The sequence below is a fragment of the Ciconia boyciana genome, chromosome 15 (assembly GCF_034638445.1).
Source record: "Ciconia boyciana chromosome 15, ASM3463844v1, whole genome shotgun sequence".
NCBI classification, from domain to species: domain Eukaryota; kingdom Metazoa; phylum Chordata; class Aves; order Ciconiiformes; family Ciconiidae; genus Ciconia; species Ciconia boyciana.
Window position 1 is genome coordinate 12,850,660 of NC_132948.1, and position 15,534 is coordinate 12,866,193.

Sequence of the window (15,534 nt, forward strand, 5' to 3'; positions counted from 1 at the left end):
TTACAGAATTTCTTACCAGGACAGGCAGACACTGGAATACAATGTGATTTAATTTGTGTGTTATCCCATTTTTCATATGAAGAACAGCAAAGTAGGAAAGCCACATGGCAAAGTGTAACTAAAAAGCAGGTTCAACATGGCACCTTATTTAAAAATTTCCGTATCTCGCTCAAGCTTAACTGATCCACTGACTTTCTACCAGTTCTTCGCAGAAAATACGGCATGAACTATGCTGGTTTTTCTACCATCACAGAACAGGGAGCAGGGTACAGGACAATGCCTGTACCCCCACTTCTTTGACTCTCCTATATTTGCTACAGGCTCAGCAAGAGGATGTCGACCCTTCAGTTTTGAATTCTTAAATATTTTGTAGACTTTAGCAGGAGTATTGGTCCTACTATTATAAATAAATAATCAGTTTGGATTTCCACATCATGTTTGGCAATGGTTTTTGTTAAAAGGTAAGAGGATTTGTTACTCTGAAGCTATCTGAAAAAGCTGTAGAAAAATTAAGTTCTCTAGTGCTTTGTTTTTAAGACTGTTTTACTCCAGTGATTTAGCATTTAGCATGTAAATGTATACAGAAATAATAAAAAAAAAAATTGGAAAACCAATGTGACTGCATCACGAAGAAGTAATATATTAATTTCACGAAGAAGTAATATATTAATTTTTGTTCTTAATTTAGGTGCCTTGCAAGATCTTGGCCATTCTCCTTCATTTTTTCTTCCTGAGTGCTTTTGCATGGATGCTGGTGGAAGGATTTCATCTTTACAGTATGGTGATCAAAGTATTTGGGTCAGAAGAAAGCAAGCACTTATATTATTATGGAATTGGATGGGGTAAGCATTTAGTAGCTGCTTGCTTTAAGTCTCCTGAGTGTAGGACAAGATTATATTCAGAAGCATATGTAAAATTGTCATCCTATGATCGTAGTTTTCCTTACTGAGAGTAGGTCTGTAGGATAAGAAAATGCATAATTTTTCTGACTGTAATCAGACTTTAAAATTTATAGTCCCTAAACCTCATTTCACTGCAGTGAATTCCTCACTAGGCCAGATCAGGTCCTTAATTACAAAATCAATAGCAGGATTGTGGGAAGGAGGTCTCGCTGCACTGCTATGTTCTTTTTTTGGTTCTAACTCACAACACTGGCTTATTGTATCTGTATTCTGCAATCCATACGTAAAAAATTGGCGCAGTAGCACAGGAATATCGCAAGACTTCATTAGCTGTTGTTTTGTGCCTTGAAATCCTTAGATGAAAAAGGCCGCACAGAACCTCAATATTATTATTAAGAATAAAAAGTAGTCCTATGACACAGAAATCTCACAGATAACAATTCACAGCTTTTTATATGCAGTAGTGAAAGCACAATCTGTGTGTATATTGAGGAATCGAAACTGAATATTTTGTTCCAGACTCTTCACAGCAGATGAAAGCTAGGTTGCTTTCACTGTCCTGGAAGTACAGCAATGATGCTTGACAAACTTCCACGTTTAGAAGAAGAAAACCTCATACATTGAGTCAAAAGGAGAAATGTCAAAAGCTAGCAAAGGAATATGTATGTAATTACAGATAATTTCAAAATATGTTAAAACATGCATTATCTTCCCCCCCCCCCGACAAGTTCATTTGGAAGCTGAATGAAAACGAATTATACCAATAATACAGACATACTGCAGTCATAATTAGAATATTTAATACCTGTTGGCATCATGCAGATCTGCATGATAGTAATGCTGTTCACTTATATATATATATTTCAACAGCTGCCTACTTGTCCTTTTTTTAATATGTCCTTTTTATTCTGTACATCATTCCTCTTTTGTTTTAAAATCTCCTTAGCAGTTCTGTCTAAGGGCCATTTGGTACAGTCCTCTGGTGAACACGGTATCTGCTAGATGGAGGGGCCAAACTGCAGTTTGCTTAGTTAGAAGTTTTTTCTTTGCCCGCATTGTTTCTCTGCGACAGGTTCAAGAGTATCACATACATGAGTCCTTATCCTGGTTGCTTTAAGATAGCTTTTTTTTCCTTAAGGAATTTGCATGCCAACAGTACGCACCTTAAAGCTTCAGTTGCTAAAAACATACAAAAGCTGTTTTGCTGAGTTTTTACTAGGCTTGTGTAAAATATTTCTTTTTTTTTTTTTTTTTTTTTTTTTTTTTTCCAAAAAACACTACTCAGACCAGGCTAAGTGGAGTAATTAATCTTTTTCATGCACATAGACCCAAAAGTAACAGAACCTAGACAGGCTGAGGGTTGAAGACATTGGAGATTTGTAGATTCTTCTAGATTCAGTGCTAAATGTAGAGAAACATGCTGATGTTGGAGAGGTTTCTTGTGGATTTATTTAATCCAGAGCTCATGGAATACAAATCCAAGTGGATCAAACTGAAGAAAATGTTCTCATAAGCCCTTGAGAACTATTTCTCCTTCAGAAATATTATGTTAAAAGCCACAGCAGTTAATAAAATAATAAGAACTGGCATTTCATTCACTGGGGTATTTGCTTATAGCAGATGCTTTGATTAACTCAATTTACAATCAATCATTAATTACCTTATGAAAATAAATTAATTATTTACATGTGCCACAATGCACCTTTACCCTTTTTTTCTGGCATTTTGCGTAAGGTTTATTTATTGTAAAATGGCAGTGATCTACAAAGTGATTTAGAAGACACAAGGATAAACATGGCATCTGACTGCAATATGACTAGTACTAAATGTAGCATTTTGCCTCATTTTACTGCAATATGATTGCTACCACTAAATTAGTAGTAATTAGCACAATGAGTACAATGGGATGTTAAACGTGGTTACTAAAAAGTCTCTTCAGTGGTATTTTGAGTAATGCTTTGGACAATAATCCCTCAGGCCCAACAGTAGGTATTTGTCATCAAAACAGAGGGATGTAGCACAATACAGGAGGCACCAGCAGTAGAAGTTTCTGTGTCGGTTCTTCTAGCAATGCTGTTCTTGGCCAGGATTGTGTAAGAAACCCGGTGGCAAGCTCTGTTTCTTAAATGTAGCAAAGGTACTGTTGGAGGCAGATAGTGGAAGACATCATCCATATAACAGCAATACATTTCCTTGTGTAAACCTTTCAAAAGCCCTTTTTTGACAAATATTTTAATTTTGGAAAGCACATTCCAATTATTATTCCTACAATGAACTGGAAAAAAATATGTTTTCTGAAATCCAGTAAATCTACCGTATTGCTGGGAAAGTAGTTTGTATTGCTTTTTGTTTCCTGTATAGCTCACAGTATTTACATTTGAATGAAATGTTGAATTTCCTTAATCATATCTGACATCACGTCATTGCTGCAAGTGTGTCTGAACATCCCTGAAGTAGTTTAACTAGGCAACTGCATTCCAAATTGTTTATCTCTTGATAAGTATCAGGGCAACCTTCATTCAGTCAACAGCATCGCAACTCACTGTCTGGTACGTAACTAATGCTCATTCAGTGGGCAATAGATGGTGCTGAATAATGATGTGTTTAGAGAGAAAATCCCCATTGAAATGTTCACTACTAAAATGCTTAAAAGGACACCCGGGTTTGTCAGTTCCCAACTTTCTCTTTAGTTAGCATATTGGCACTGAACAGGAACAGAAATGTTTAAGTAGAGATCACGCGTCAGTACTGCCTTCAGCAGCAGTGTGTGCTGATGCTCTACAGGGTAGAGTTTGGGTTGTTCCTTCATGAACTTCGTGAAAGTACAATAGAGAGAAGTTACATATATATTCCATGAAATTCCAACATCTAAATAGAAGTCTTGCAAGGCTGTGGAAAGCGGTTAAAAAGGTTTTGTCCTAAAATTATTTTGTTTGGCTCTTGAAATGAGGGTAAGTTTGCATTGAATGCAACTGTCAAAAGGAAGTCGAGCATTCTTGTGCCATCCTGAGACCGTAATAGATATACATTTTCCAGTATCTAATAAAAATCTCTGGTTTTTTACACTTTGGCTTAGCTAATTATTATACTGACCAAAGATGGTTGAAAGAAGTTGAAGACAAGGATGTCTCATCTCACGTTAGTCAAAACAGATAGTTCATTTCTTCGTTCTTTGCTTTTAAATGAAGTGTGAAGACTTTTTCAAACTCATAGTTGCTGGAATAATGACAAATCCCAGTCCTGAATTTAAAAACCAAGACCCATCATTCTTATTTAAGCAGAAAAACTGGGCTAGGTACATGCGTAAAAGTTTGCAAAGTCTATGTGAATGACAAATTGAAACTTGAGGCAATGAGAGGAGATAGGGACAAGGAACTCGACACTGTCTCTGAGTATCACTGATCTCCTAACATCTATTGAGATTTCTGAGAGATATTACTCCTGTAAAATGAATTCAACAGTAATCAGAGAGACAGGATACCAAATGTGCAGAGTTGATTGAAGTTCCTGTGTATTATCTTCAGTCCCAAGGGTGCTAAAATTACCTCAAAGACTGCAGTTGTCAGGAATTCAAAAGAAGAGCAATTTGAGGAAGGTGATAATATCCTACCTTTAAAACTACCTTGAGACTGATTGGGGGAAAAAAAATACTTTGTTGCCGCGGTGATTCAGCATAACACAGAGATTATTGTAGCAAAACTTTTTCCACCCACCCATTTGTAGGATGCTGATGATACAGTTTGAGATACTGGAGATTTTACTGTGGCATTTTAGCCTTAACATGTTTCCCTATTTCAGACAATTTCCTTTCCTTTATAGACTGCCTTAGAGTGAAGATTTTGTTCCGAGCTGTCAAAAGACCTACATTTCTTTATTTGCAGTTGCTTGATGTAGTCCCAGACTTCTGCATAGATATGGTGTAACGCAGCAGAAGAAAAAGAAAATCATAGAAAATTAACTTCTACAAAACGAATGGGGGAATATACTTTTCCCCATCCAGTAAAGTAGATCTTTTCAGTACTGGAAGGAAATATACTTTCATTTGTGTCTAATGTTTCATCTTTCTCAATAAATGACATATTTAGCCTTTTAGGATTAATTTCCTAAAATTGCTTTGAATTGTCTGCCACAGAGTTTCTATAGCCTGTCTGGTTTTTTGCTATGTATAGAAGACACAGAAGCTTTCAAAATACAGCATACAGATTTACAGGGATTTTCCGTTTTATTTATCATTTTTATTTATCATTTTTATCACTTTTAAATGACAGTGAAGAAGAAAATTAAATACAGAGTTCCTTTGGAAGATAATAAAACTTATGCAGATGAAACAGAAACATAAAGAAACATAAAGCAGATGGATTAGATGTGAAGTTTAATGCTGAAGAAGAGGACCTAGCTGACATTCATTTTAGACTTCACCCTAGTGACCGTATTTGGGCTGAACTCAGGGAGAATTTTGTCTGAGCAAGGATTGTGTTATTGGGCTTCCTGTGCCAGGTATTAAGAGTTTACGCCTGCTCTGCAGGCTGTATTTTGATGCTGAGTTTGGGAGGTAGCTTTAAATTAGCTGGCTTGGGGACCCGGAGAACTCGAGCTGCAGCAGCACACGGCTCCGTGTGGGTTGATTTACCCCATTCGAATGTGATGCTGCATTGCTCTCGGGCTACCGAGACGCAGATGACACCAGTGCCATAGATCAGCTGCCAGAAAGGTGTGCTAGAACATTTTCATCTGATACTGTGCTCTGGAAAGCACGGTCTATTGCATCGTAAATTTGGCAATTTGGAGTAGGGTTGGTGAGCATATTTGTAGCATCTGCTAACTGAGAGAACATTCAGATACAGTAAAAAACCCATAGCCGTAGTTCTAGCCGTAATTCATAGCCGTAATTCAAAAAATGATAACCAGTGCCAGCACAATATTAACATCACCTATTATGGGTGTAGACTGAACTTCACAGCTCTTATGTAATTATTACTGACAAAAGATTAAGCAAACACACTTACTTTTGTGTATAATATATAATCCATATGAATTCTTCAGATCTTATGATTCAAATCTTATGATCCTCTTAGGCTAAATATATTTTTTTTTCAACCTTTATGGAATTTATTGAATGGTTGTTTCTTGAAGGAAAAATACTCAATTTCACTGTAACAAAACCTTGATTCTGCCTCCATTGCCATTATCCATTTAATATCTTGTTAATGCAAAGAGAAGGCAAACACTGCACTGTAGGCTACAGACCATTTTATTCTCACTGACTTAACAGCTCTTTTTATGCAGATGACTGCTCTATGTTTCATCTGCATAAGTTTTATTATCTTCCAAAGGAACTCTGTATTTAATTTTCTTCTTCACTGTCATTTAAAAGTGATAAAAAGTCATGCTAAATCCCTTGAATATCCGGCATTTGACTTGCAAAAAAAAGGCAGACTAGAAGTATAAAGGAGAGTTAGTTGGGCACAGGTATTTTTGCTTCTGTGACAAAGTCCCTGCCATGGGAAGACAACTTGCATCAGAAGACAAGCAGTGCCAATCAACAGTGTCTGCTCAGCAACCCAAGACGTGATTGGGAATTTGTAGACATACCTATGGGACCTTTAGTCCAGGTAGCTCACGTACCCATGGCAGATTTCGGCAGATAGGCTTATGTCTGTGCTTAACTGCTCTGTTGAATATAACTATTCTTGATTTTGTTCAAATGTGTGTGGGAATTTCCTTTCTTAAATAGACAAATGTGATAGTAAACTAAAATCTAAAAACAAACACTACTTCTAAGGGGTTATTCCTGATTTGGACAAGCATGAGAGAGCAGAATCAAGTTCATGGGATATTAAACTCCATCCTGCAGACTGGATTTCAAAGTCTAAGACCTAAATAATGTCTGTGGATGCTGCTTCTTAACTACTGAGTATCTTTCCTATTTATAAATACAAGGTGCTTCTAGCCACAATCATTAAAGAACGAAAATACTTCTTCCAAAAATTCTAGTTCTGCCAGTACAGGAAAACTTTACAGAATTTTGTGAGGTTGATGTTGGTAAGTTTAAGCAGAAATTGCTTGTCAGAGAATTTTGTAAAAGCCTCATGCAGAAAACCTGAAGAATTCAAAAGAAAATTGAAACTTTAAGCCATCATGTATAATACTCTGTCTGGGACCCGGTTATTAAATTCCATAAGATGATAAAAGCCCAAACCTTCACATTTTATTAAATCATACAGGAATTAACAGACAATCATTTAATATTTAAAGGGATGAGGCTTTACTATATTCAGAACTGTTGGCAAGAAAAACCTGGCTTCCTCTCCAGCTCCTGGCCTGGGAAGCTGTGCCAAAGTGGCACAACAGGGTATCGCCTGCGGAGGGCCAGAGGGACGCGGCTGCCCCCGACAGCAGACCATAATTGTCTGCCTGGGCAGAATTCCCGTGTAACCCCGTAAAGCGCTCCGCCACCTCCCAGGATGCAGCACACTGGAGCTGTTAAAACCCGTCTGGAAATGTAGTCTACTTTAAACGCAGAAACCTTGCGGAGCTATTACATATTTATGTTAAAAGAAATCTTGGTTGGGCATCTGAGTGGGATCTTAATTTGCTTCTGTCTCTTCCGAACTGTCTCTCGCTGCCGTGTGTGATGCTCTAGATAACTAAACGTCGCCATTTCTGTCCTCTCGCCTGCTAGTCGTGCACCCCTGTGAGAAACTCTACTTTGGTTTCCAGGTTGTTTTGAATTCTTCAACAAGGTGCACTCACTCGGGAGAAAGCGGTTAAAATAAACCTGACAGTGCTCCACAGGATATCACTGCTTGAATAGCAAGAGACAGAAATTACATAAACACAAACCAGGCTGAAAAAGGACTGTGATTCTCAATGAAATTAGCACTAATTCAGTTTAACTGTTAAACTAGTACTTTATTGAAAAGTCATTTTGTTTGTCTGATATTAATTGATTAAAACATGTCGTTTTACACAGCTGCAGGAGGATGTCGAGTTAGACTTAGCTCTAAAATTGCTCTGAGCTGTTCCGTTGTCCATATGAAATTTAGCTGAACTTGCAGGGTTTACTGGAAGAGGTACTTTTGTTACTGATATTGCCACCGACTTTGCCTTTTTACAGGCTGCCCACTGGTGATTTGTGTAATTTCTACAACGTTGTCCCTAGACAGCTACGGAGAGAGTGGCAAGTGAGTACGAAAATGTCTTCGCTCCAGGTGCAATACGGATGGAAAGGCTGATGGGGAGAAAAACTTGTAGACGCGTTAAGAGGAACGCAGTTCTGCAAGATCCTGCTGAGGAGTAGGGGAGATAGCCTGCAAAAGCACGACTGTTGTATAGGCATGTTCTTAGACCTGGAAGCCTCAGGTTTGCCTTTCACTGCTGAGGTGATGCCCAAAAAGCTCCTGAGATGTTTTGCCTATTTTTCGCTTTTGCTGCAGAGGCATAAGGCCTCCTACAGTGAGCTCCCTGCTTACCCCACGCACAGGGTAAAGCGCGGGCTGAAACATTTCTAACAAGATGAGCATAATCTTTGATTAAAGATATTTCACCTCTCGAAGAAAACTGCAGTTAAACATCTGAAGATCTAGAATGGATATTGTTAAAAATTTTGAAAATTAAGTTCCTTTCTAATTTGGAAAAAGAAAAGCAAATTTATCTGAACAAACACCGTAGGATTCAATCCTACCATAATGTAAGCAAAAGATTTGGAGCAAGGGTTATGTTTTTATTGTGTTGTAAACTAGCTTATATCGTCAGTGCGGTAAGAAAGACACGTGAAGCTGTCAGCATGTTTCCCAGCCGCGTCCTCACCACCAGCCGGGCAAGGCAGGGAGGGCTTCAATTTGTCTCTTGCTACAATGACAGAGCTCACAGCACTGAAATGAGTGCCTGTGATACAGCGTACAAGAACAACAAATAGCAAATAAAACCTTTCCTTTCTTCCCAGCTTTCCGCCCCTAATGCTATTTGAAGGCGTTCTGGGGCAGATAGCTGTCACTGACTCTCTGCAAGATACAAATCAAAATGAGATCCTGCCTCAGATTCCCCAAGTGCAAGGAGAAAAGGAGCTGCTTCTTGATGCTCTATCATGCCTCTTGCTTTTAAAATTCATCAGTCTTTTTGCACTTAGTCTCTTTTTTAATTAAGAACATTACTAATTAAATGACCCTGTGTGTCATCTAAAATCATTCTGATTTTTCTCCGCAGCTGCTGGCTTTCACTAGAGAATGGAGCAATCTGGGCTTTTGTGGCACCGGCGTTGTTTGTAATTCTGGTAGGTGAACCCACGGCTGCTGCTGTTTTCTTGTTGCACGTCTGTGTCAGCCACACAGCAGGACTAGCTGCAGCTCTGATGTCAGTCCTTGCGCCAGGCCAGTGAAACGGATTGAACAACAGAGACGAATCATCCAGAATTATTTTTTTCCTCCTCCGATTTTTCTGTTTTACATGGTTGTGTATTAGTTTATGCATATTAATTCTCACACTATTAATTTCACTCTTCCAAGACAAAAATACAACCTAAAATACTGGAACAGCCCACTTCTGCAACAGCCCTGTTGGGGCCATTAACTGCGTAGAACTGAGTAATCTTGGGAGTTTTAATAACGCTCAGAAAGATCCCCCAAAAGAACAAACCCTGTGGTTTGTGTTCCATATACACCAGTAAAAGTTGAAAGGCTGATTCCACCCCACTGGTATTTGAAGTTTTTGCTTGTAGAGAGCTCCCTTTTCCCAGTAAAGCCGAGTGCCCTCAGTGAAGATGGGCATGGGCAGAGCTTGCAAGCAGTCAGCAGCTAGCAGGAATGGGTTAAAGGAAGGGCATGAGCTGGCCCCCTTTGGGTGCTTCTGGGGAAGGTACCAAGCTGCACCTGCCTTCTCACAGGGAAAAGGACTTTGTGCCATTCCTCTGGGTTTGGAATTCAACGTCAGGTGCGGCGCTTTGGCGGCTGGCCAGGGCAGGGCTGTTAAGGGGAGTTTGCAGGGGTTCAGCGGCTGCTGCTGACCCCTATGCCAGCTATCATGAACATCGTCTTGCCGGGGGAGAGTGCGGGTTCATGGCTCTGATGCTGGTACATGAATGCTCTGCAGCAGTTTAATTATGGCCACACATTAAATTACAGTGAGTTGTAGCTTAACCACTGTGATTACTTAAGGAGTCAGAGGTGTTTGCAGGGATTAAGTGGGAGATTATTCCTCTTCAGCACTGTTTCCAATACTTTAATTGATCAGGTTAGCTACGATTTTTGCTGCAGGTTATAATGTCAGAGTGACAGTATGAACATGGAATAGACTCACTGATTAGTGAAATCAGATTGTCTTTAAAGCTTTACTTAGATTTTAAAGGCATGAGCCCAAATCTAGACCAGAGTCTGCCTGCTGTGGTGTTCAAGGAGGGTCAAAACCAGATCCTGACTACTTGCATGGAGGAGCATCAAAAGGAGCCACTCACTGTACCTTGTACCTCCCTAAGAAAGCTGGGGTCCTTGCACCTCCCTAAGAAAGCTGGGATTTCCATGGAAAGCACAAAGAAACTTCCCCAAATTTCATCACACACAACACCCCACAAATCCTGCTCGCAAGCCAAAGGAAGGAAGGAGAGCTATACATACAGAACTAGTGTTTACCACTGCATATCTCCATAACTATCATATCTCTATAACTATTTGGCAAGCAGAAGGTGGCTTCTTGGCTGACCTTTTCCATCGCAGGCAATTTTACACTGCAGCTGAGTGGACATCCTAACATTTGCCTGGGAGCCAGTGAAATCAGCACCTCTCCTAGGCAGCCCAGCCCAGCCTAATCCAGCATCTTCCACCCAAGATACCGCCTCTGAAAACCTAGGCTATTTAAATATATATTAAGAAAACAATGAAAATAGTTGCTATATTGATGTGGCAGAAATTGGCTCATATTAGTAGTTTAATCACATTATAATGGCAACACTGGGAAGTCCCTGTGCAGGAAGAGCAGAATTTCTTTTACCTAAGTGAAAGCATATACATGTAAATAAGAAATGTGGATCACTGGATTAGAGCTGGCTAAAGAGCTCTGGACTTTGTTCCAACAAACTTAATTTCTTGGTGGCCTGTACCATAGACCTTCTGTATGTGGGTTTACATTCAAAGATATGTAGATATTGATGACTGGAGAGCAATTGAAATAATCTAATATTTAAATGTCTCCTTCTCGCATTAGCACTTGCTTTCTGGCCATTGTTCAGCAGCAAAGGAGGAATTGAGATGCAACCAGTAAAATCAAATCTTTCCCAGCTGCTGTCCAAAGAGGATATTAATCAAAACATGCCAGATAGTGAAGTGCTTACTCACCTGAGTGAGCACGGCCATCAACGATTTGCATGTGTAGCTGCTTGCCAGTGAAAGTAAGGGTTTAACTGTCTGCCTCTCACTTATGATATATAATCTTTGTGCAGCTCAAGTTATATTCTTGTAGGGATACAAATATTTTGAGAAAGAGAAAAAATGAGCTCCCAAGGTTGATCCACGTAGAGCAATTTGTTAAATAGTCTAAAGCCAGCTCTGCCCAAAATAGCAGCAAGCTAGCTGACAAATTATTCTCTCTGGGCATTGAATATGCTAGCTGAAAAATGTGTTAGTGCCTATAGGGAAATAACAAGGCTAAACACTATTTTGTGTGTGCATGTGTGTCTGTGCTCTTTAAATAACAAATTAGCCACTAGTTGCATGAACTAGTGTTTAGCTCTGAAAATACGTCTCAAAAAGCAGTTTTTGACTACTTCCATCCACAGTTTCTCTCTGCCAAGAAAAAGGATTATGCTGTGAAGAAAACAGGGAGACTGCTCTTTTCAACTCCCACTCTCTAGAGACTAGGCAGACACGGTCTACTTTTGTCCTGCCACAGCCTCACAGGCAATATAGACAGCATGGAGCCTTGAAAGAGAATGATGTGGTGGGAGTGTGACTGGGAAAAAATACTCGCACATACTTTCCTAGGGAGTAATTCACAGAACCTCCCAGCCCTATATGGATTCCCATACCCAAAGTGCTCTTTTCTTGGGGTTTGAGTCAAGGGATGCAATGAAAGAAATAGTTCCTTCTATGCGTAGGTCTTTTTGGCTTCTACCTGCATCTTAAGGTTTAAAGATCGCCCTCCCCCACCCCCCAAACCACAACACTCCAGCCTCTACAGCATCCTCTTAAGGCAGCTTCACAAAAGAATTGTTGCAATTAATTTGAAAACCAAACTAATCTCAGCCAAAGTGGGCCTGGGACATGTTTTCAAAGGAAAAAAAAAAACTTGACAAAGCACCTGAATTTTTGGAACAAGACATTAAAACTTCTGGCAGAAGGCTTTGTTTGTTATCAACCATCTGCTGCCTTGGTGTGTTTCCATAGATATGGCAGAATTATTAAGGAAATTCTGCGGAAAGCATCTGTGTACACAGAGCAGTGGGCGTGCTGCAGACAGTGAGCAATCCATTGGGGGGGAGATACTGGGCTGTGGTGGCAAGTCCTTTCTATTGTTTTCCCTGTCAGTAGTTATTTTCCTGGTGGTTTTTTATGAGTCTGTCTGATAAACAGCATTTTTATAGAGCTATATGATTTTCATTAGCATATTGCTAACAGTTCTGTGCTGTGGGGACATCAGCTTTGTAACTAGTGTCTTCAGATGGGACTCCGTGGAACTTGGGTCCCAGGCTGAGATTGCCATCACCGTCTTCAGTTGCTACTTGCTTATGAATATTCTATATAAAAAAACCTATTCTCTCCCTTATACCTGCTGATCATACATGATTTAGTTCTGTTGCCTCATAGTATTTATTCATACCTTTATGGACCAGTGCAGAATTAGGATCATTTTTGTATGTTGAATAGTATCTTTGCAGGTAGGCCCACTGATTGAAAAGAGACAATTTGTGTCGCTTATTAGACATCATTCATCAGGGGAAAAGGTGACAGAATTGGACCCATAGTGTTTAAAGGCCCTGAAACAGTAGGATTCCTCAGGGTCATTGAAATCAAGCACATACTTAAGTGCTGTGGTGGGTTAGAGCACAAATGAACAGACCACAGCTGCTAAGCTTCTCATTTTTTCTTATTAGCACTCAGTTATGAGCACTTCTAGTATTTTAAAATTAAATTCCTTCATTATTTTAAAATTCAGTTTCTTCTTACTTAACCAACAGGAAAGCATGCAACATTTATTCGAACAAGGGGACAGATTGTAAGAAATTAAAAATTAAGGATTAACATTAGGAAAGAGTAGAAGTCAGGGATCTGTTGCACCTTTTATTCATTAGTTATTTTCTTGTGTATTTCCTTTCCAACCTCAACGTTTTGCTCTGATATTCAGCTCTGACTGGTGTGATACTGCATGCATTAATATGAAGTCATGTACACAGAAGTCTAAAATAACTCCATTTAGTCTATTCCATCTGTAGTTGCTCTGGGATAGCTAAAAGTGGAATCAGGCTTTCCGAAATCATTCTCACAGATTTCAACATCTATCTAATTGAATCGACTAGCTGTGTTTGGAAATGCATAATACCCAGTAATGACTTCTGATGCGACCTAGCAATGGGCTGCAACTGCGACAACTTGCAACGTTGGTGTGCTACTAATGATGTCATGATAAGGCTCAAATTAACTCGCACCATGAGAGAGTATGTTAAACCTCGGACTGGAAGAGTCAGTTATAACTCCCTGTACCACTGCCCAAAACTGAAGTGGAGCCTAAAATAGTTTGTGGTTTTAGAGGAAAGCTGGTCAATGGATTTAATTAAGGCAATATGCTTTATCCATTTTTTTTTTTAGTTCCTCTCTGCTGCCAAACCTTTTCTTGGCTAGGATGCAACACACCACATCAGAGGGTTTTCCACATGGGATTTCTGCACTGCAGTAAAGAAGAAACAAAAATCTCATGAGATTTGGAGGAAATCTAGGTGAAACTCCTGCAAAAAAACCTGAGGGAAAGAATTTGTCTCACTGTATCTGGTCTGACAAATTTTTGATGAGAAAAGCTATTGAAAGAGGTCCCGTATACTCATTTAACTCTCTTCCGCATCTGACAATTTTTAGTCAGATGAAGTTGTCACTAAAGTGAGCCAGAGCTCCCTGATGTCATTGGGATCTTTCCATGGGCTTTGGTGGGCTTTGGATCAAGCCTACGATAATGGGAACTGGCAGCTCCTGCTGATTTCGCAGAGACTTGCGAGCGCCTGGGGTTGGACAAGCTGCCTTGAAAGGAGTCCTGCGAGTTAGGAAACAAGCGCTAATGTTATTAGCTATATGTTTTTTGAAAAGTAGAGTGTGGGCACTACCTGCAAGCAAAAATATTCTACGTTCCTTTGTAATTTTGAGGCCAAATAACTGTAACTGTCAGGTAATCTGGCCTTTCAGAAAAGTAAAAAATAGGAACTATATACAGTTCCCTTATCTAAATGTTTATTCTCCTAGTTTGAACATTCTGATATAGGTTAAAACATAATGAGTGTTTCATCAACTAAGCATTCTCCTATTCAAATCATTGGCAAAGTATTTATGTCAGATGCCAAAAAAAATCACTGGAAGAACAATTCAGTGGCTGTATTTTGGTTTCCCATTATAAGGGCAGTGGAAATACCTCCATACTTACTGAAATATTAGCAAAGGAAGACATTTGTAGCTAATCTGTTTATTTAGGCTGGAAGAGATTACTCTAATTTCTCAAAATACCTAAACAAAAAATTTCAAGTGGTTCAGGAAATTTAAATATAGAACTCTGGGACTCGAGTGTAATGGTTTGTTGCTAATTTTACAAGTACATTTTTTTTTTTTATCAGCAGTGAGATCACAGTGTTTCCTTCTCATCTTTTAAGCATATTACTAATGAACCCTGGAAAGGATATAGTCACACTGACTGCACAAGAGGAGAAGCTCAAGGCCTTTTTAAATTTCCACTTTAGACCATCCAAAATACCTAGGAAATGAATTTCCGGTTTAATTTCTTTTATATAAAGAAATTAAAATTCAGCTAGAAATGCCGAACTGTTTGTGCTTTAGAAAACCGTCTAATTTGTCTCCTTTGAGACTATCTTGCTTGTGCTGTTTTCATGACCAGATCGTAGGGTTCATGTCCAGTTTGAGTGAGAGTTTGCAGGATTCTGAGTATTCCTTTGTTGGTGCTTATCATTCATAACTTTCATTGACTTTTGTAAGATGTAGGAAATGCAGAATTTGAAGAATGAGGTTTCATCTTTTTTTTTTTTTTTTACTTCATTGGATTTTTGGGGGGACTCTTTGACTATACCTTGTTTAGGCATAATCTGCATATTTTTAAAAATGCTATGCAGGAAGCAAAACCTACGAATGTCTAAAAGGAATTTGGAATGGAAGAAAGCATTAGGGTTAAGCACTTGTGTGGCTGGCAGGAGCGTGCTGTTGTCTGCAGTCATCAGAAAAAGGGATCATGGAGCAACTGTGCCAGGATGAACTTGAACTGTCAGTGAGACATCCACAGGAAGTGTCAAAAGAGGAGACCGATATTTTGCATAAAAGACTAAAAAAGGCTGCTAGAAGATAATGTGTCAGGAAAGAAGTTAAGGGTACAGAGAGGCATTTTCTGTGCAATTCCCATGAAAAGCTGGAGTAATGATGATGATCATTTGGTGGGCATG

The 15,534-nt window shown here is 39.2% G+C and overlaps 1 protein-coding gene across 2 annotated transcripts in view; it reads left to right on the forward strand.

The window, feature by feature from the left end:
* The window catches only part of ADGRD1 (adhesion G protein-coupled receptor D1), a 155,958-nt gene that overhangs the window by 111,024 nt on the left and 29,400 nt on the right, over positions 1-15,534 (forward strand). For both annotated transcript variants that reach the window (XM_072880258.1, XM_072880259.1), the window contains 3 exons: positions 689-842; positions 8,020-8,086; positions 9,108-9,174. In XM_072880258.1, the coding sequence (XP_072736359.1) occupies positions 689-842; positions 8,020-8,086; positions 9,108-9,174 (288 nt within the window). The remainder of the gene's footprint in view (positions 1-688; positions 843-8,019; positions 8,087-9,107; positions 9,175-15,534) is intronic.